General features: G+C 50.1%; 1 protein-coding gene across 2 annotated transcripts in view; it reads right to left on the bottom strand.

Annotated features, from left to right (window-relative positions):
- NUDT3 (nudix hydrolase 3) overlaps positions 1 to 20690 on the bottom strand; it is an 80511-nt gene that overhangs the window by 21049 nt on the left and 38772 nt on the right. For both annotated transcript variants that reach the window (XM_066359611.1, XM_066359612.1), the window contains exon 2: positions 20058 to 20168. In XM_066359611.1, coding sequence (XP_066215708.1) covers positions 20058 to 20168 — 111 coding nt within the window. The remainder of the gene's footprint in view (positions 1 to 20057; positions 20169 to 20690) is intronic.

Below are 20690 nucleotides of genomic sequence, written 5' to 3'. Positions count from 1 at the left end.
GAGGTGGAAGAAGAGGAAAAGAAGGTAAAACCAAATGTTTCGAACAGATAGTAGTGAGGTGCTCTCTCTTCCAAAACTTTCTAAGAAAAGTCTCTAAGTACCCACACTTCTGAAAGATATTGAGAAGGGCTTGGATGATCTCCACAATTCATCCTAGATGAAGACCACGTTGACTTTCATCCAAGAAACCTCTAGGAGACTGAATGCTGCTTCTTTTTTTCTTTTGCACCCCAACCAGAATCCACCTGGCAACCTCATCTGGGAACCATGCTCAAGAACTGAGCTATTCTGAGCAGGTGAAGCTGATGCACTTCAAAGGAGCTATCCTCAGTGCCTGGGGCCATGCTCAAACCAATCTAGCCATGGCTGCAGGAGGGGAAGAGAGAAGGGGCGGTGGAGAAGCAGATGGGCACTTCTCCTGTGTGTCCTGACCAGGAATCGAACCTGGGATACCCAAACGCTGGGCAAATGCTCTATCCACTGAGCCAAGGCAACTGGATGCTTCTTAAAGTGTTTTTTAGATTAGTTCATATTAATTTAATGCTTATAATGTGTAAAACTGCTAACCTATGACGATATTGCAGAGGCTGAGGATTCTTTGGGGTTTATCAATGCCTAATAAGCAGTTTAAAATAAGCCTCTGTAGAGCTACCATTAGCCTATAATGTAGTCCTGAAAACTGTTCTTAGTAGTTGCCAAATCTAGAGTAGGAACCCACACTGATGCGTTCTATTTCCAGTTACTTGTCTGCAACCATAAAATAAGAACAGACATAATCTAATGATTTATAATGGCTGAAGAGGGCTCATTTATTGGCTAGTGCAGAGGAAATTTGATATTGACTTAATATATGTATAGTGTTCATAGTATCTAGTTTATAAAAACATAAATGTTTGCTATCATTATTATTTAGCTGATGACTGATATTTTATGTCTGATCATCTGGAACTTGAGAAATCCCCAAATGCCTTTACTTTTTTACCTAACTCCCTAGATTTTGTGGTATAATTAAGATTTGTCAGGGCCCTGGTCAATTTGCTCAGTGGTAGAGTGTCCACTTGGTGTTTGGAAGTCCTGGGTTCAATTCCTCGTCAGGGCACACAGGAGAAGCAAAGATCTGCTTCTCCATCCCTCCCCCTTCTCTATTTCTCTCTATCTCTCTCACCCCTGCTATGGCTCAAAGGGTTTGAGCAATTTGGCCCAAGTAATGAGGATGATTTCATAGCCTCACCTCAGGCACTGAAATAGCTCGGTTGCTGTGCAGCAGAGCAGCAGCCCCGATGGACAGAGCATAGCCCTGCAGGGGACTTGCTGGGGGACCCCTGTCGAGGCGCATGCAGGGGTCTGTCTCTGCCTCCCTGCCGCTCACTTTTAAAAAAATGATTTTTCAGGTGTCTTTACCCGTGGAGGCAGAATATACATGTTTATTCTTCGGGGTTTTTTTTGTTTTGTTTTTTTATTTTGTGGCAGAGACAGAGAGAGTCAGACAGGGACAGATAGATAAGAAGGGAGAGAGATGAGAAACATCAATTCTTTGTTGAGGCTCCTTAGTTGCCCATTGATTGATTTCTCATATGTGCCTTGACTGGGGGGCTACAGCAGACCGAATGACCCCTTGCTCGAGCCAGCGACCTTGGGCTCAAGCTGGCGACCTCAGGGTCTTGAACCTGAGTCCTCCGTGTCCCAGTCCGACGCTCTCTGCGCCACCGCCTGGTCAGGCTATTCTTCGGTTTAATGAACAGATACTGAATACTTATTTTCCCCTGTGTTTAAAGCATACTTTCATAAAATTCAAAGGAATATAAACACATTTATTCCCTTAAAAAGTATATATACTGTCTGCCTGACCAGGTGGTTCCTCAGTAGAAAGAACATCGCCCTGGGACGCAGAGGACCCAGGTTTGAAACTGAGGTCACCAGCTTAAGTGCGGCTCATCCGGGTTGAGCATGGACTCACCAGCTTGAGCGCAGGCTTGCTGACTTGAGCGTGGGATCACAGACATGACCCATGGTCACTGGCTTGAGCCCAAAGGTTGCTGGCTTGAAGCCCCAGGTCATTTGCTCTGCTGTAGTCCCCTGCGCCCCGGTCAAGGCACATATGAGAAAGCAATCAATGAACAACTAAGGTGCCACAACCAATAACTGGTGATTCTCATCTCTCTCCCTTACTGTCTGTCTGTCCCTATCTGTCCCTCTCTCTGGGGATATATATATACCCTCTCTAAACCTTTTCTCATTGTGACGATAAGATGTACATACATGTGAATCAGTGATCACTGAAATATATCAAAAACTATTTCTAACCAACTCCAGTATGTTGTCTGGGTTATATTTATTTATTTATTTATTTATTAAATGACTACAATTTCATTTTTAAAAAGGAGGAGAAAAGGCAGCAATCGCTCAAGTGAAGAAGGTCCGATGGCGTTCAGTGATTCTGTTCTCTACCTGACAGGCTCTCGTGTTCCTAACAACCATCTAGCTTTTCATTTAAAGACAGAACTGGCAATTTCATTCTGAAATGACAAAAGAAATTCAATTTTGCCACCTATCACTGTAAAGGTGACCTTGCTCTTTCTAAAACGTTTAATATTGCATATATTCCACTCACTCAGCAGAGACAGCCGTTTATTTGAAAACAACAGGAAACTACAATGACATTTCCTCCTCAGTCTGCTGCCGAATGTTCTTTCAGCCATTCTCAAGATGTGCAGTTACCTTACTGTGAAACGGCATTAAAGGCAGTTTTCAAAAAATTAAAGAAAATTAGTAATTTAGATAACATAGAAGAGTATCTTTTTCTTTTTCTTTTTTTTTTTTTGAGACAAAGAGAGAAACTTCAACTCATTGCTCCACTTAGTTGCACACTGATTGCTTCTGGTGTGTGCCTTGACCAGGGATCAAACCAGTGACCCCATGCTTCAGTCGGCAACCTCGGGGTCAAGCTGGCAACCTCTGGTTTTGAGCCTGAGACCTTAGTGCTCCAGATTAGGGCTCCATCCACTGTGCCATCACTGGTCAGGGAAAGAGTTAGTATCTTTTATAAATATATTTTCAAAAGAAAAAAGTGAAGGCTTAAATGATGTCAACATTTAGCTCTGTTTGGCCAAAAGTGTAGACTTAAACCAGATAACCTCCTGATGTCCTTTCAACAATGTGTTTCTGTGACTCTATAAAAATAAATCCCACTTAAGATCACACTCCCTCTATAGACAGGCGCCCTCCCTCAGGGTGTCTCACGTCCAGGGATCTTCTCAGTGATGTCCTCATTCAGCTTTGCACCCAAAACTCTGCTGGTCACACAGCTGTAAATAGCTGATGGCCTGTCGTACCACGCCCATGAGTCTCCGTGACGGAGTGTCGGGAGAGCTCCTGGTGGAACACGACCCTCTCCCCTTCTTCCCGTGAGTCTCCGTGACGGAGTGTCGGGAGAGCTCCTGGTGGAACACGACCCTCTCCTCTTCTTCCCGTGAGTCTCCGTGACGGAGTGTCGGGGAGAGCTCCTGGTGGGACACGACCCTCTCCCTTTCTTCCCGTGAGTCTCCGTGACGGAGTGTCGGGAGAGCTCCTGGTGGAACACGACCCTCTCCCCTTCTTCCCGTGAGTCTCCGTGACGGAGTGTCGGGAGAGCTCCTGGTGGAACACGACCCTCTCCCCTTCTCTAGCCACCTCCTGTCCCTGCTCAAACCCCACTGCACGAGCTGAGCCCTTCTGAGCATTTCCGTGGCCTACTCCGAAACCAAAACCATATCCGTCCAGGGTCTGGATATGCAGCTCTAAGTCCTGCAGCTGACAGCATGGGCCATCCCGATGGCGCCCCAGACTGCCCAGTGACGTCCCCATGTCACTCCTCACCCCCAGAAGGGAGTAAAAAGGAACAAAAATCAAGCTAAATGGAATGACATATCAGTGGCATTCAAGGGATCTTTTAACAACTGTCACCTCATCTGCAAGAAAGGACTGCTCAGAGATCTAACTGGGCAAGAATGGCAGGTAGATGGATGAGAAAGGAGTTTCATCTGGTTCAGACGTAAATGCACCTGCTACTTACAGTATAGACACAGTCTGTCTCTTTTGGAAACTTCCCACCCCCGATACCACGGCATTTCTTCACCAAGACAAGATTACTATACAGATGCTAGGAGCCCCACAGGATGCTGTCTCCTCCAGCTCCCACGTCCAAGCCTCTGTCAACACCACGGTGACCGCAGCAGAAGGGAGAGCCCGGACACAGGCCTGAGGTGGGGCGGGGCTTTAGGGGGCAGCAGGGGCTGCCAGTGCCGGTGGAGCACAGTGGACAGAGAGCAGTGGGAGAGGAAAGGCCACAGGGAGCCGGATGACGGCCACAGGGAGCCGGATGACGGCCACTCTAAGGGCTCCAGCTGAGGAAGCCTTAAGTAATGTGACCTAACCTGGTTTCTTTCAGCAGGACCATTTTGCCTGCAGTGCCGAAAGCAGACAGAAGGGGTGAGAGTGCAGGAGGTGGGGTGGGCAGAAGAATCAAGGTAGGAAGTGATGGTGATCTGGACCGAGGTGGTGGTGGCACAGATGGTGACAAGTGGTCAGATTCTGGATATATGGATTCTGAAGGTAGAGCCAATGAGATGGACTGGTCAACTAGATATTGGGTATGAGGAAAAAGAAATTTGGGGTAACTCCTAGTTTTGGGGGTTAAACAACTGAAAGGCTGGAGCTGCCATTCACCGAGATGGGGAGACCGCCCAAGGACAAGGTTCGGAGGACAGTGGAGTCCCAGGTTTAGTTTCATGTATGCTAAGGTTCAGAAACCTGCTGGACATCCAAATGGAATTACCAAGCAGGCAGGCTGAGAGGAGCTGTGGCCGGGGACGGCGGGATGGGTCATCCATCCACCCACCCGCCTACCTACCCAGTCAGTAACCCCACCCCCGCCCCCTGTATTTAAAGCCTTACAATTAGATGAGCTCACCAAGGAGTAGAAAAGACACAAGAAAAGAAAAGACTGAACTCCAGGACATTCAACCTTCAGGGAGCAATCAGCAAAGACACAGCAGACACACGAGAAAGTCAGGAACAGGAACATGGGGAGTCCTGGAAGCCTGCTGAAAAAGTTGTTCGGGACTTTTCCCCACAGCATTCTGCTTCCAGCCTTTAGTTCTTCCAGCTGAATCCCAGACATCACAGAATGGACAAGCCATCCCTACTGTTCCCCGTCTGAATTCATGTCTCACAGAAACAACGAGACAACATGATTATTCATGACTCAGGCTTTGTTAGGCAGCGATAAATAACTGACTCAGTTTCTAAATTTGTAATTGGCGGAGCCCTGGCCGGTTGGCTCAGCGGTAGAGCGTCGGCCTAGCGTGCGGAGGACCCGGGTTCGATTCCCGGCCAGGGCACATAGGAGAAGCGCCCATTTGCTTCTCCACCCCTCCGCCGCGCTTTCCTCTCTGTCTCTCTCTTCCCCTCCCGCAGCCAAGGCTCCATTGGAGCAAAGATGGCCCGGGCGCTGGGGATGGCTCTGTGGCCTCTGCCTCAGGCGCTAGAGTGGCTCTGGTCGCAATATGGCGACGCCCAGGATGGGCAGAGCATCGCCCCCTGGGGGGCAGAGCACCGCCCCTGGTGGGCGTGCCGGGTGGATCCCGGTCGGGCGCATGCGGGAGTCTGTCTGACTGTCACTCCCTGTTTCCAGCTTCAGAAAAATGAAAAAGAAAAAAAAAAAATAAAAAAAAAAAAAAATTTGTAATTGGCTGCATCACTAACAAAAGAACTCATATAAGCAAATCCAACAGCAAAATCCTGATGATTCTTCATAAGATTACTTCTGCTCACACTCCTTTACAAACATTAATCTGGTCATCCAGAAACACAGGAAACCGTCTCAATAATCTCCACGTGAACCATCCCTTTCCCAACTACCTTATCTTTACCAGTCATTTTAATTTAAATTAAAAATAAAAATTCAAATAACAGCAAGGGCAGCAAATAACCGAAGCTGTCCCACCTGCCCAGAGCTGGCCATCCTTCTGCTTCCCTGACCCAGGAAAGGAGAACACGGAACAGAGCGTCCGCGGTCCCAAACGGAACCTTTCTGAGCACAGATACATCTCTTTAGAATTCCTTGGGGGCTGAAGCTATACTGCTAAATACTTTAAATACAGACTTTTACAACTGCTTGATGGCTTCACATTTCTGGCAGAATCTGGGGAAAATGATGGGATTATAAAACAAGAACATTTAGAGAAAGCGACATTTCCCATGGGCTTCCTTCTAGTCCCACTTCCCTCCGGAGAGGTAATCACTCTAATCATTTAGTGGTTTTCTTTCCAGACTCCATTCTAGACACTAACACACACATAGGAACATATAAAAATATGTTTTAGGACACGTTATTTTATATAAATCGATAACAGTTGCCATTTCATTTAACTACATGTGTTAGAGCAGTGGTCCCCAACCTTTTTTGGGCCACGGACCGGTTTAATGTCAGAAAATATTTTCACGGACCGGCCTTTAGGGTGGGATGAATAAATGTATCACGTGACCGAGACAAGCATCAGGAGTCTTAGACGAATGTAACAGAGGGAATCTGGTCATTTTTTAAAAATAAAACATCATCCAGACTTAAATATAAATAAAACTGAAATAATGTAAGTTATTTATTCCTTCTCTGCGGACCGGTACCAAATGGCCCATGGACCAGTACCGGTCAGCAGCCCAGGGGTTGGGGACCACTGTGTTAGAAGACTCTCCATGTTGGAGTCAATAGATTTCCTTTATTATTTTTAAACTGCTGGATGACAACAAATGGTACAAATGCGCCATAACTGAAGCAATCGTTCGCCTGATGGACACTATGAGTGTTTCCAATCTTTGCTATTACACAGAAAGCTGCGACGAACCTCTCGTATGTCTCCTCATGCCCATGAACGAGCGTCTGTCTACAGACACTTAGAAATGAAGACACTGGGCTAAAGTACAAACTAAGAGCCTGACCTGTGGTGGTGCAGTAGATGGAGCGTTGACCTGGGATGCTGAGGTCCCAGGCTTGAAACCTAGAGGTGGCCGCCTTGAGGGCAGGCTCACCAGCTTGAGTGCTGGGTCCCTGGCTTGAGCAAGGGGTCCCTGGCTTGTCTGGAGCCCACTGGTCAAGGCATGTATGAGAAGCAATCAATGAACAACTAAAGCAAAGCAACTATGAGCTGATGCTTCTCTCTCTCCAACCCCCTCTCTAAAATCAATTTTTCAAAACACTGTAAGTCCAGAGGGGTATTTAAAATAAGAAAAAGGGAGGGTGAGGAAGCGGGAAGGAAGAAGAGAGCTTTCCTTTACAGAACTTCAGCTAAAAAAGAAAAGTCACTGTTCTGCCATCTCCAGTGTAACACTGTATCTGTTCTGCGTCTCCAGTGTAATACTGTATCTGATTTTGTAAAGACCATCAGCAGATGCTCAACTATTAGTTGAAAGATTGCTGGGAGACAGGACATTCATATAATGTGGAAAAATTGCTCAATAAATGACCAGTTTTGCTGCACAGAGAGACGTGCTTCCACAATGGAAAGATCTGCCCGTTGCTGCCGATCAAACATGCTATCAGCAATGGCAAGGCAACCGGACACGTGCCTCCCGACGGGAAGCAGGACTCACGGGCGTCAGCTCAGCAGCAACCTGTCCACTCTGCCCACCCCAAATCCAATCACGTCTCCGACCGGTGCTGTTCAGTACGGTCGTCGTTATCCACACGCAGATAATGAGCACTTAGTATGTGGCCAGAGGGACTGAGGAACTAAACTTAAATTTTGTTTGATTTTAATTGATTTAGTCACTTATGGCTAGTGGCCACTATACTGCACGGTGCAGAGAGAGAACTTCCATCACCTCGGAGAGGTCTACCGGAGAGCACTGCGTCAGACTCAGCTGCTGGACGTATGGGGGACAAGGACACACACCAAAGGACACCAAGAAGACAGCCACACACACCCACACTGTGAGCTGTTCTATGAGACAAGTGCGCCCGGGACTCTCTTAGAGAGTCAGTGTCGTGGGCGGGTGGGGAAGGCTGGAATTATGGTTCTATGACAAAAAAGAAGCTTGAAAAGAAACACAACTAATTATAATGTGTGCACCTAGATTGCATCAAGGCGAGAAAACAAACAGCTCTAACACATTTCATGATAACTGGGGATATACGAATAGAGTGGGTGTTAGATGGTGTTATGGAATTGTGAATTCTCTCGTGACAATGGTAGGGGTTACTAGGGGACTGGCCTTGTTCTAAAGAGTTGCATGCTAAAACGTCATTTAGAAGTAATGTGTCATGAAATCTACAACTTATCTTCAAACAGCACGGTGAAAAAAAGGTATGGACATAGAGGTAAAGCAAATATGCAAGCAAGTCAACAGATGTATCTGCAAGACAGTGTAGTGTTTGTTTACTATTGAAAAAGTCATTATAGGTTTGAAAATTTTCATGATTAAGAAGTTGGGAGGGCCTGACCAGTGGTGGCGCAATGGATAAGGTGTTGACCTGGAGGGCTGAGGTCGCTGGTTGGAGCCCCCCCACCCCCGCTTGCCCGGCCAAGGTCAAGCGCACACGAGAAGCAGCTACAAGTTAATGCTTTCCGCTCCAACCCCTGTGCCTTTCTGTCTCTCTCTCTGTGTATGCATGTGTGTGTGTGTGTGTGTATGTGTGTGTGTGTGTGTATGTGTGTGTGTGTGTGTGTGTGTGTGTGTGTGTGTGTGTGTGTGTGTGTGTGTATAAATCCCCTAAGCCAAAAAATAAAACCTTAAGGAAAAAAAAAGTTTTTGGGGGGGTCTAGCATGGAATTATGGCAATAAACCATCATCTTTGTGCTCTCATTCTGCCAGGAACACGTTGCTCTTATAATCATAAAAATGGCAAGCTATAGTAGTCACCCACTTAATTGGGTACTCAAACTGGCCACACTAACAGCATCAAGAGGAAATTCCTAGTCAAAAGCACCTATGTATCCAAACCACTAGAAAATGCCCACGGACACAAATACATAATAACATTTTAAATATCACTTTTTGGTAAAAGCCAAAATGACCTTCACTAAAAATTCTCATTTTCAAGGAGACTCTAGAAGTAACCTAGGCGAACTCTGGAGATGACCCAGGAGCAGCCGCTTACGGCTCACCGTTGTGTAATGGCCGGGCACAGACACGCCCCCTCCGAGAGGCCTCCCTCCCGTGGCCAGAGCTGGATCACACTCCGGGCCACGTGGACACAAGGCAACAGCTGAGTGCAGGGATTATCCAGTTCCTGCGCAGGAGGCGGCATCTTTGCCAAGGTTCCCTTTCATCCCTGAATTGTAACCGAGAGGAACGGCCCGGTCTCAGGTCCTGGCTGCCAGAAACGGGGTGCGACATGGACTGCCGTGCGGGCCTCTGCCAGGGACCTGCGGGACGCGTTCTGTCCTCTGACCAAACATGGCCTCACACCAGCTTCCACTCCAACGCCTGTGTGTTTTCTCTGTCCATTTCATACTTGACTCTGTCCAAGTCAAAATTATTTGTTTTCCTAAGGAAAGCTCTCGCCTTCTTTTGTTATATTTTTGTGTATATGCTTTTTCTAGGAGAGCAGAATAAAGATGCTTCTACACACAGAAATATATGTCCATGTTAAGTGAACAAAGGCTTTCCTGAGATTTTAAATTACATCTCCCATTAAATTGTTATTTTTTTAATTTTTATTTATTTTTTATTATGTGAGAGGCAGGAAGACAGAGAGATAGCCTTCCGCTGTGCCCCAACTGGGATCTAACCAGCAAGCCTCCTACCAGGCAATGCCGTGCCCATCTGGAGCTGCTGCTCTGTTGCTTGGCAACTGACCTATTTTAGTGCCTGAGACAAGCCCATGGAGCCATCCTCAGTGCCCAGGGCCAACTTGGCCAACCTGCTAGAGACACAGCTGTGGGAGGAGGAGGAGGAGTAGGAGGAGGAGGAGGAGGAGGAGGAGGAGGAGGAGAGAGAGAAGAGAAGAGGGAAGAGGGAAGAGGGAAGAGGGAAGAGGGAAGAGTGGAGAAGCAGATGGTCACTTTTCCTGTGTGCCCTGACCAGGAATTCAACCCAGGACATCCACACACCAGGCTGATGCTCTACTACTGAGCAAACTGGCCAGGGCCATTAAATATTTAAAAAGACTAAATCATCAGGGTAAGACTATTACATATAATGTATTAGAAGACATGATAATAGTTACATTCTATAATGTGGTCACTAAAGGAGCTAAAAATATGTCTTCTTACCAACTAAAAATAAAGACATGGTAGTACTCACAAAAACACAACGTATCTTAGGAAAAGTGGTGTTCACCATATTGCTGTACTTCAGTTTCCCTTCAAAATCTTGAATATATTCGGCACATAATAAGTATTTATGGCTCTTTTCTGCCCAACTTTTTATTCTGAACAGTCTAATATCTAGAAAAAACATCCTATTTTTGTACCTATCTTTAATATATATATCTACAGGTACAAATAGCCACACATGTACATTTTTACTACTAGTTCCTATTTATATGATTGAAAAGTCCTTACATGTTAAATAATGGACATCAGAGAATGCGTTCTAAATATAAAGCCTGCTTTTCAACAAACAAATAGGGTTGCTTTGTGATCTCTTCTGATTTATAGTCCTTTACATCTGGATATATTTTCTCCCATTAACACTTCTACTCACAGTGAAACACTCCCAAGATCAGAAACCTCTATTTGCTTTCACACTTGTTTAGGAGACTAAGGAAACAAGACTATGTTCTTCCGAGAAGTTGACGCTCAGTCTCCAGTTCAAGGTGAAGTGACAATCTGGGAGGCAGCTTGCCCACCTGGTTAGGAACATGGCCCTTGGTCGTTTGTCATTATGTCTTTTATACTCTCGCTGCTGTTTCCTTTCATCTGTATGTATACATTATGTTGGTTAACAAACTTTGTTAAGTTAGATGCCTGCACTGGGAGGTAGGGAGATCTCACATGACAACCCACCTTTCAAGTTTCTCTGGAAACGTACGAGCCACACCGGGTCTTGACTGCCCGTGACACGTCCTGGCTGAGCCTGGGCAGAGCGGGCAGGCCCTCCCACGCCGGGTCTTGACCGCCCGTGACACGTCCTGGCTGAGCCTGGGCAGAGCGGGCAGGCCCTCCCACGCCGGGTCTTGACCGCCCGTGACACCTCCTGGCTGAGCCTGGGCAGAGCGGGCAGGCCCTCCCACGCCGGGTCTTGACCGCCCGTGACACCTCCTGGCTGAGCCTGGGCAGAGCGGGCAGGCCCTCCCACGCCGGGTCTTGACCGCCCGTGACACCTCCTGGCTGAGCCTGGGCAGAGCGGGCAGGCCCTCCCACGCCGGGTCTTGACCGCCCGTGACACCTCCTGGCTGAGCCTGGGCAGAGCGGGCAGGCCCTCCCACGCCGGGTCTTGACCGCCCGTGACACCTCCTGGCTGAGCCTGGGCAGAGCGGGCAGGCCCTCCCACGCCGGGTCTTGACCGCCCGTGACACCTCCTGGCTGAGCCTGGGCAGAGCGGGCAGGCCCTCCCACGCCGGGTCTTGACCGCCCGTGACACCTCCTGGCTGAGCCTGGGCAGAGCGGGCAGGCCCTCCCACGCCGGGTCTTGACCGCCCGTGACACCTCCTGGCTGAGCCTGGGCAGAGCGGGCAGGCCCTCCCACGCCGGGTCTTGACCGCCCGTGACACCTCCTGGCTGAGCCTGGGCAGAGCGGGCAGGCCCTCCCACGCCGGGTCTTGACCGCCTGTGACACCTCCTGGCTGAGCCTGGGCAGAGCGGGCAGGCCCTCCCACGCCGGGTCTTGACCGCCCGTGACACCTCCTGGCTGAGCCTGGGCAGAGAGCGGGCAGGCCCTCCCCACTGTCAGAGCTGCACCTCCCCACTGTCAGAGCTGCACCTCCCCACTGTCAGAGCTGCACCTCCCCACTGTCAGAGCTGCACCTCCCCACTGTCAGAGCTGCACCTCCCCACTGTCAGAGCTCCAGCACGGACGCAGCCAGCCCCTTCCCGACAGGCTGATGGGTGGAGGGCCCTAGTCTGCAACGCTCCTTCCCTGTTTTATCATGCTGAAATGACTGGAAATAGTCTTAATAGATTAATCATAAAATAATATATCATAAAGTTCTGGATTTTTTTAATCACATTATTTCCCAAATAAATTCTGTTGCTACCTTATCCTCACCTTCCATTCACAACTGTTCAGACTGTAAAGATGAGAATACAACATAGTCATACAAAGCCATCACTTTTTTCTCCATTTCAAAGAGAGCTAAAAAAAAAAAAGTTGATAAAATTGTATCTTAAATTATTCCCAAGTAGTCAAGACTTTTAAAATATTCAACTGTGTATAACACGAGACAGGACAAGACTCCCAAGACACCCCGTGGAGACGGACTCCCGGCTGCGGTGATACTTGTAAGAGGCTCAACCACTTATCTGCAGAAACAGGGACCACAGCACAGAAACGGGAAAAGAAGACACAGATTTTTAAAACAAAGCTCACTGTGGCGTATTCCACGTCCTTAGATGAAAATACAAAGGAGACCAAGGAGGGTGACAATGGGTTCCTGGTAGGCTAAGATTAGTAAGGCGGGAGATCATTTTGAGGCAGCTTTGAACTCTTGAGGCAACCCCAGTCCCCTGTCCTGTATTAAGGCATCCAGACAGTCAAAAAACTTTCTTGGCCCTGGCCAGTTGGCTCAGTGGTAGAGCGTCGGCCTGGCATGCAGGAGTCCCAGGTTCGATTCCTGGCCAGAGCACACAGGAGAAGTGCCCATCTGCTTCTCCACCCCTCCCCCTCTCCTTCCTCTCTGTCTCTCTCTTCCCCTCCCGCAGCCGAGGCTCCATTGGAGCAAAGTTTGCCCGGGTGCTGAGGATGGCTCTGTGGCCTCTGCCTCAGGTGCTAGAATGGCTCTGATTGTGGCAGAGCGAAGCCCCAAGATGGCAGAGCATCGCCCCCTGGTGGGCGTGCTGGGTGGATCCTGGTCGGACGCATGCGGGAGTCTGTCTGACTGCCTCCCCGTTTCCAACTTCGGAAAAATACAAAAAAAAAAAAAAAAACCACCCAAAAAACCCCTTTCTTGGCCCTGGCCGGTTGGCTCAGCGGTAGAGCGTCGGCCTGGCATGCGGGGGGACCCGGGTTCGATTCCCAGCCAGGGCACATAGGAGAAGCGCCCATTTGCTTCTCCACCCCCCCCTTTCCTCTCTGTCTCTCTCTTCCCCTCCCGCAGCCAAGGCTCCATTGGAGCAAAGATGGCCCGGGCGCTGGGGATGGCTCCTTGGCCTCTGCCCCAGGCGCTAGAGTGGCTCTGGTCGTGGCAGAGCGACACCCTGGAGGGGCAGGGCATCGTCCCCTGGTGGGCAGAGCGTCACCCCCTGGTGGGCGTGCCGGGTGGATCCCGGTCGGGCGCATGCGGGAGTCTGTCTGACTGTCTCTCCCCGTTTCCAGCTTCAGAAAAATACAAAAAAACAAAACAAAAACAAAACAACCCTTTCTTAAGTGAAGGTGACTTAAGTGAAACAGGCTGTAAAATTTTTATTTAATGGAAGACAGCGTATCCACAACTTGACACAGGGCATCAGGGTCCAGGGAAGCCTGGAGGCATCACGGAAGGGAAAGGGCCAAGACGGTGAGTTTACATGGCGAGGCCACAGTGCCGAGAGGCAGGGCAGCAGCAGAGGAGTGTGACATTGGGGACACAAGTGAGCAAGCCAGAGAACAAGCTCCTTTTCTTTTTTTTAAAGCTAGGCCTATATCACAGGTTAATCACCAGGCTACCTATAAACACTGCCTAGTTTAGATGCTAGAAATGGCCCCGTGGACATGGGGCCTGCCCAGACAGAAAGTAGTGGACACAAGGAATGGCGTTTTGCCACACACTCTCAATGACCATCTCTGACCACACTTCTCTGAAGGCGAAGACACCCAACTCTGTCACCCTTGAAGAGAAGGCAGTTGAAGGGACGCACAGAATTCTCTCCTGTTTCAGTATTCAGATGTCCTGTGTCTCCGCAATCATCTCTGGGTTTGGCTGAGCGGAGACGGGGTGAAGGGGACGGAAAGCTAACGGAGGAACGGAGGACAGACGGCCTCAGACCCAGCGTCTCTCCTCTGCCCTGTCAGCCGGCAGTCTCACCTTTCCCACCGAGTCAGCGAGAAAGAATGGCTCCAAACACCACACAAAGGGGCGCTCTGCTTTTTGTTACAGAGAGTCACATGGCTGGCTCTCCCAGGCCTTTGCTGCCCGGCTACAGACGCACTGTTACCATGGACCCTGCTGGGCCCGGGGAGAAAGCCTCCCCCACTCCAACTCGGAGGGTCACCGCAGCAGGATTTCAATGACAAGCAGCTAAAATGGAGACCAGTTAGTTCACAGAAGGGAGGGTTTTAGCCCCTTTGATGTGACTGCTCATGTTTCAAGTTCTACAAATGTACCTGTTTCTGAAGTTCAGCCACTACTCAGGACAGGCTGGGCACCACAGTACCTCGCCTGACAGCGCTGAGATGAGCTATTTAATAATCGCAGTCCATTCAGGCTTACACAGATAATTTTCCTAGTCACAAAATAAATGTATGTCAATGCAGAGAAACCTGACACTCTATGGATCGGCCCAAAGCTAACCCCAGTGAGCATGTGGGTGGACACTCTTTCTGGGGTGAGCACTAGGGATGCGGGTGCGGTGACCAGGGGTTTGGATGCATAGCCCACCTTAAGCACGTGAGCACACTTAGCTGGGCACAGGCTGTGCTGACAAACGACTTAATCTCACTGAACCCCGGTTTTTTCTCATCTGTACAATGTAGGTAACAGCTGTTCCCCCTCCCAGGGTCTGGTAAGAAGTCAATGAGAACATGCGTGCACAATGCTGAGAACGGAGATGAGCACACAGTAAGTGTGTAAGTAACACGTCTATTCCTCCTACACTTACACACACACTTCTCCATTAAATGCTTTCCTGCCACAAACGCTGTCACAGCCTGCTACGAGCACGCAGCAGTGGGCTGCAAACCCTCCCCTGGGTTGGTGAGTCCTGGACCCTCGGGAAGCGGCTGCAGACAGCACCTCAGTGCGGGTGCCACGCCTTCCAGCACGCGGACTTGCCATGCGGGTACAGCTGAGGACTGAGAAGTCCGCAGCCGACAAAGGTGAGGCAGACATCAGCACGTCGTCAGCACAGCACGGCCAGAAGCTGACCGGACCTGGCGGCTCTGCCCACGGGTCGGGTCGTGACGAGGCAAGACCAACAGGCCCTCTCCCGGCAGGCTGCACGTGGATACGGTCAGCTGACAGGTGCGTGCACAGGGAGGAAAACCGCAGAAGGAAAAGGGTGAAGAGGGCTGAGCAGAAGCCAGGAGGCAGGAGGTCAGCAGGCGGCTCCCCCACAGCGGAAGGGAAGGGCAGGGCCACCGGGGTGGGGGCCAGGCTGGCCGAGGGACAGGGCTCTGCCGCCGCCCACCGCGGTGAGTGTGGCTGCCTGGGCACTGTGACCCGGGTCCGTCTCTGTGCAGTGTGGCTGGGCTGCTGCGGCCCCGTCCCATCCTTCCTCGTTTAACCGGGGGCCCATGACGCATCTGCCCTAACAGCTGGAGAAGGCCAGCCTCACCTGGGTTCACGAGGCCGCTCTAGCAGTCACGTCAATAGTACTAATTCCTGTGAAACACAAAGTCTGTGCTTCTGAGGCCGTGTGTCACACCTCAGAAGGCTGGGGACGTCGTGATGCCAGGGGCTCAGGCAGCAGTGGGCACACGGCAAGCACGGTGAGCCCCGGGGACACACGGCTTCACAAGAGAGGTAACTTTCAGACTAAGGCACAAAGGCAGCCAGATGTGCCAGAGGCTGCAGACTGTGCGCTCACTCCCCGCCCCCCACGTGGCCTGCACGCCCACCAGCCCAGTGGAGGAGCTCGGGAAAGCACCATGGAGCTGGCCCCGTGTCCCCAATCGGGCTGCCCAAGGGGCCTGGCCTCACTGAACAGGGAGGGTCGGTTTCTTCGGCCGGTAAGCATCTTTCAATACTGAAAAGAGGCAGAATGAAATATGGAAACTTTTTTTTTTTTTTTTTTGTATTTTTCTGAAGCTGGAAACAGGGAGACAGTCAGACAGACTCCCGCATGCGCCCAACTGGGATCCACCTGGCATGCCCACCAGGGGCGACGCTCTGCCCACCAGGGGGCGATGCTCTGCCGCGACCAGAGCCACTCTAGCGCCTGGGGCAGAGGCCAAGGAGCCATCCCCAGCGCCCGGGCCATCTTTGCTCCAATGGAGCCTTGGCTGCGGGAGGGGAAGAGAGAGACAAGAGAGGAGGGGGTGGGGTGGAGAAGCAAATGGGTGCTTCTCCTATGTGCCCTGGCCGGGAATCGAACCCGAGTCCCCTGCACGCCAGGCTGACGCTCTACCGCTGAGCCAACCGGCCAGGGCCTGATTTTTAATTTTTTAAAAAATATTTATCTATTTTTTTTAAAGATTTTATTTATTCATTTTAGAGAGAGGAGACAGACAGACAGACAGAGAAGGGAGGGAGGAGCAGAAAGCATCAACTCCCATATGTGCCTTGACCAGGGAAGCCCGGGGTTTCAAACCAACGACCTCAGTGTTCCAGGTCGACGCTTTTACCCACTGTACCAACGCAGGTCAGGAAATATGGAAACTTTTAAGAGAATCAAACAGTGAATTCTGTTAAGAAGGAGACCAGACATATTCTAAACATTTAATGTTTAAAAGAATTTGGCCTATTAGTAACCTTAATTTTAAAAGTATAATTAATTTATTTTCTGACTTGTGATTTTAAGTTGAAAATCTTCTTTTTCTTTTTCTTTTTTTAAGTGAAAAGAGGGGAGATAGACTCCTGTATGTGCCCCAACCAAGACCCACTTGGCAGCCCCCACTGCCCTACCCCATCTGGGGCTGATGCTTAGACCAACCAAACTATCCTCAGCGCCCAGGGCTTATGCTCGAACCAATCAAGCCACTGGCTGCGGTAGGGGAAGAGAGAGAGAAGGGGGAGAGAAGCAGATGGTCACTTCTCCTGTGTGCCCTGACTGGGAATCAAACCTGGGACGTCCATATACTGGGCTGATGCTCTATCCACAGAGCCACTAGCCAGGGCCAAATATATGAAATTTATAAATGCAACCTGAAACATCTAAAAGTCTTCAAGTAACTGGTCTAAGCACTATCCAAAGGCCACTTGAAAGTGACTAGCAAAATCTCCTACGCTGCCCTGGCCGGTTGGCTCAGTGGTAGAGCGTCGGCCTGGCGTGCAGAAGTCCTGGGTTTGACTCCCGGCCAGGGCACACAGGAGAGGCACCCATCTGCTTCTCCACCCCTCCCCCTCTCCTTCCTCTCCATCTCTCTCTTCCCCTCCCACAGCCAAGGCTCCATTGGAGCAAAGATGGCCCAGGCGCTGGGGATGGCTCTGTGGCCTCTGCCTCAGGCGCTAAACTGGCTCTGGTCGCAACAGAGCGACGCCCCAGCTGGGCGGAGCATCGCCCCCTGGTGGGTGTGCCAGGTGGATCCCGGTTGGGCGCATGTGGGAGTCTGTCTGACTGCCTCCCTATTTCCAACTTCAGAAAAATACAAAAAAAAAAAACCAAAAAAAAAAAAAAACCTCCTACGCTTAAAGAGCAAGCTGATCTATAAGAATTATGAAAGAACTAAGTTTTTGAATGTGTACACTAAAAAAGTCCTAACATTCTGTAAACTAAATAAACCCCTGGATAGTGATTTCTGCTTAAAAAAAGCTACCCTTCAAGGGCAATAAAAAAACACCAACCTACATCCTCCCCAATTCCAAGTCTTATTCTTTGTTGACAGACATGGAATTCTAAAAACCAACCCCTCCATTTTATTTTGATAGGAGCCACTACAATGTTTGGTTTTGTAATGACACCTTTCTCTGATTTTTACTGTTTGTACAAACATATGGTAGTTTATTCTAAAGTTCCAGAAAGTCCGTAGACATTTCTTTATCCTCTCAATATACTGGAATAAAGTACAAGGTGAGGTGTAATCCTTTGTCCGGAGGGGAGACTTTTGCTCAGTCAGAGAGCACTCCGCAGGGCTGAGAAGGCAGGCCGAGTTTAATTTCAAGCTCAGGATTCGCGTCAAGACAGGAGGCAGGTCAGACACGGAACACGTGAGAAGTACAGTTTAATTATCTGTGCTAGATCACTATCTCACGTCACAAGCACCCCATTCTCCCTCTGACCTACTCAGGGTCGGTGTGTGATTTCCAGGAAGCAAAGGGGGAAGTGTGGCACCCTGTGTCCTGTCCTACGCCCCCACTGCGCTTCCCAGGCTGCACCTGCCTAACCCAGAGACTGTTCAGCCAACACAATAAAGAAAACAAGAACTGTAACAACTACTATAAGCTTTCATGAGACACAGACAAGTCCAAATGTCCTCTGCCAAGGCAGATCTGTCCGAGTTCCCCCCACAACTCCTAACACTGAGCAACGAGCTTTGTACAAGTCTCTGAGCCTCTTCTCTCTCAGTTCTAGAACCATCACCCTACTCTAGGCCTCCGAACGACCCGCCTGAACCCACAGCTGCCGCTGTGACTCAGCCGAGCACCACGTCTGCCTCAAGTGCCTTACAGCCCGTGGCAGCCAAAAGGGTTTAAATCAGAAGGATGCAGTTCCGGTCCCCCAACTGCCCGCCACTCTGATGTGAACAGTCAGACCACTGGGCTTCCCCAAAGGAGGCTGCTGGCTCCCGCTTGGGGCATTCCTTCAGGGCTCCCAGCATTCCGCCCGCTGCTCCGCCCAGCACAGACGCGCGCGTTAACGCCGCTGCTCACGAAGCTGTGCACTGGGCACAGGCAGGGGGGGCTCACAACAAGAAACAACCCTTGTCCTAGTTACAGGTGCCCGATATCTGATAAATGAGAGCGCCACAGGGACTCCCTGAGGACCCCACGGTGACACGAGCCTAAGAGGACTTCAGCAAGTGCTGGACCCAAAGGAAATGTGGAGTTTAGACCTGTCCCAAGTGCTACTTTACACATCCTTCCAATCCGTCTTAAATTCCCTCTAGAACAAGCAAATGATCTAAAACCACTATCTACGTGGTGAGGGGAGGTAGTGGGGGTGAGGACAGGGACTGCCGACCAGGAGCCCTAACTGAGATAACACAAGCAGAGCCGAGCACCGTGTTGTCCTAGAGGCGATGAGGAAACATCAGCTCCTTCCTCCTGGCTTTCAACTGCAATCTTTTTCAGTTTCCCCAACCTAACTGTAAGCTGTTGAGGTAAGGGAGAGGGCCTAAGACTTTACACCTTCCGACTGCTTATTCTAGAGTACCTAGTTAGGAATAACTAATAGAAACAACAAGTTTGGTGTGTCTGTCTGTCTGTCTCTCTCTCTCTCTCCCCCCCCTTCTCCTCCTCTTCCTCCCGCCCCCCCCCTTAAATCAATGAGAAATAATTAGAGCATCTAGTTAGATATACTGGGAATGGCCCAGAAACTCAACACATGTATGCTGAATATCATCTGACTTTAAAAAAAAAACTACTATTATCTTTCAAGCTGCACCATTAATAGCTTCTGGCTCTTAGCTAACAGAACTGTTGCTCTGACCTCTGCTCTATGGGCAGGACCCAGGAAGCACAGGGTAACAGGGCTGCCTTCTCCTCATCCAAAGGTGACAGAATGAGCCACTCAGGCCGAGACCACCTGTTCTTATTTCTCAGGGCCGATGAGCTGCGTGACTCCCAATCTTCTGCCACAGGTAAGAGACGCGCTGTTGGAAGAGGCCCAGGGGAAATCACAGGGCTATGCGCTGTAATTAGATACGGTCAGCACTCTGAGCTCACTCCCTGCAGACAGTGGTGCCTGATAAACATTACATGCCACAGTCCGGCCATCTCTTTAACCGGGAGACACAGGGTAAATGTTAAACGCCTTCTTTCTACAATCACGAGTGGGTTTACTCAGCAAGTGGCAATAAACAAATGAACGACACAGACATGACAGGTTCCCGGTTGCTGGGGACGCAGTGTCCCCCCGCCCCCAGCCGCTGCCCCTCACAGCCCCACACCCCCTCCCTGTGCATACCTCCTCGCAGACCTCACGGACGGCGGCCACACTCGGTGCCTCCTCGGGCTCCATGCCTCCGCCAGGGACTATCCATCGATCCGGGTAGCGACTACTGCTCACCAGCAGCACCTGCAAGTCACACAGGTCGCACGGTAGTTAAAACTCAACACACACATTCATCCAAGTTGAGTTTAAACACCAGAAAAGTAAAGAGTATCTAAGACCCCTTCGCTCACGCTTCTCTAAGTCACTTCTTGGAAGGCGGCTTTTGTGTCTGTTAGACAAGGCAGACCATCTGCCTCGTAACAGCAGAACGGCACCTGACCAGCGGCCACTCCCGCTGTTCTCCCTGCAGGCTGCCACTTGTCCTGTCTGTCCCCTCCCTCCCTCCTTTCTCTAAAGCCCTTTGAACACAGAGCTGACAACAGTAACAGTAATAACAAAGACCGTCTATGATGAGCTTGGGAGTGTGCTCCGGGCTGGCCCACGGGCAGGACGTCCTCTTGTGATAGATGCCAGTCCCCGCACTTCCCCCAAGGTTCTCGCCCCCGTGTGCCCAGCCCCTGCTCCCCCGGGGGGGGAGGACAGCACAACGACACCATGCGCCCTAGAACCCAATTCTCTCATATACATGAGGAGAAAATTTTTTTT

Source organism: Saccopteryx leptura, chromosome 1 (genome assembly GCF_036850995.1).
Source record: "Saccopteryx leptura isolate mSacLep1 chromosome 1, mSacLep1_pri_phased_curated, whole genome shotgun sequence".
Classification (NCBI taxonomy): Eukaryota; Metazoa; Chordata; class Mammalia; order Chiroptera; family Emballonuridae; genus Saccopteryx; species Saccopteryx leptura.
Note: the sequence above shows the minus strand (reverse complement) of the source record. Positions and strands in the feature narration are given on the sequence as shown.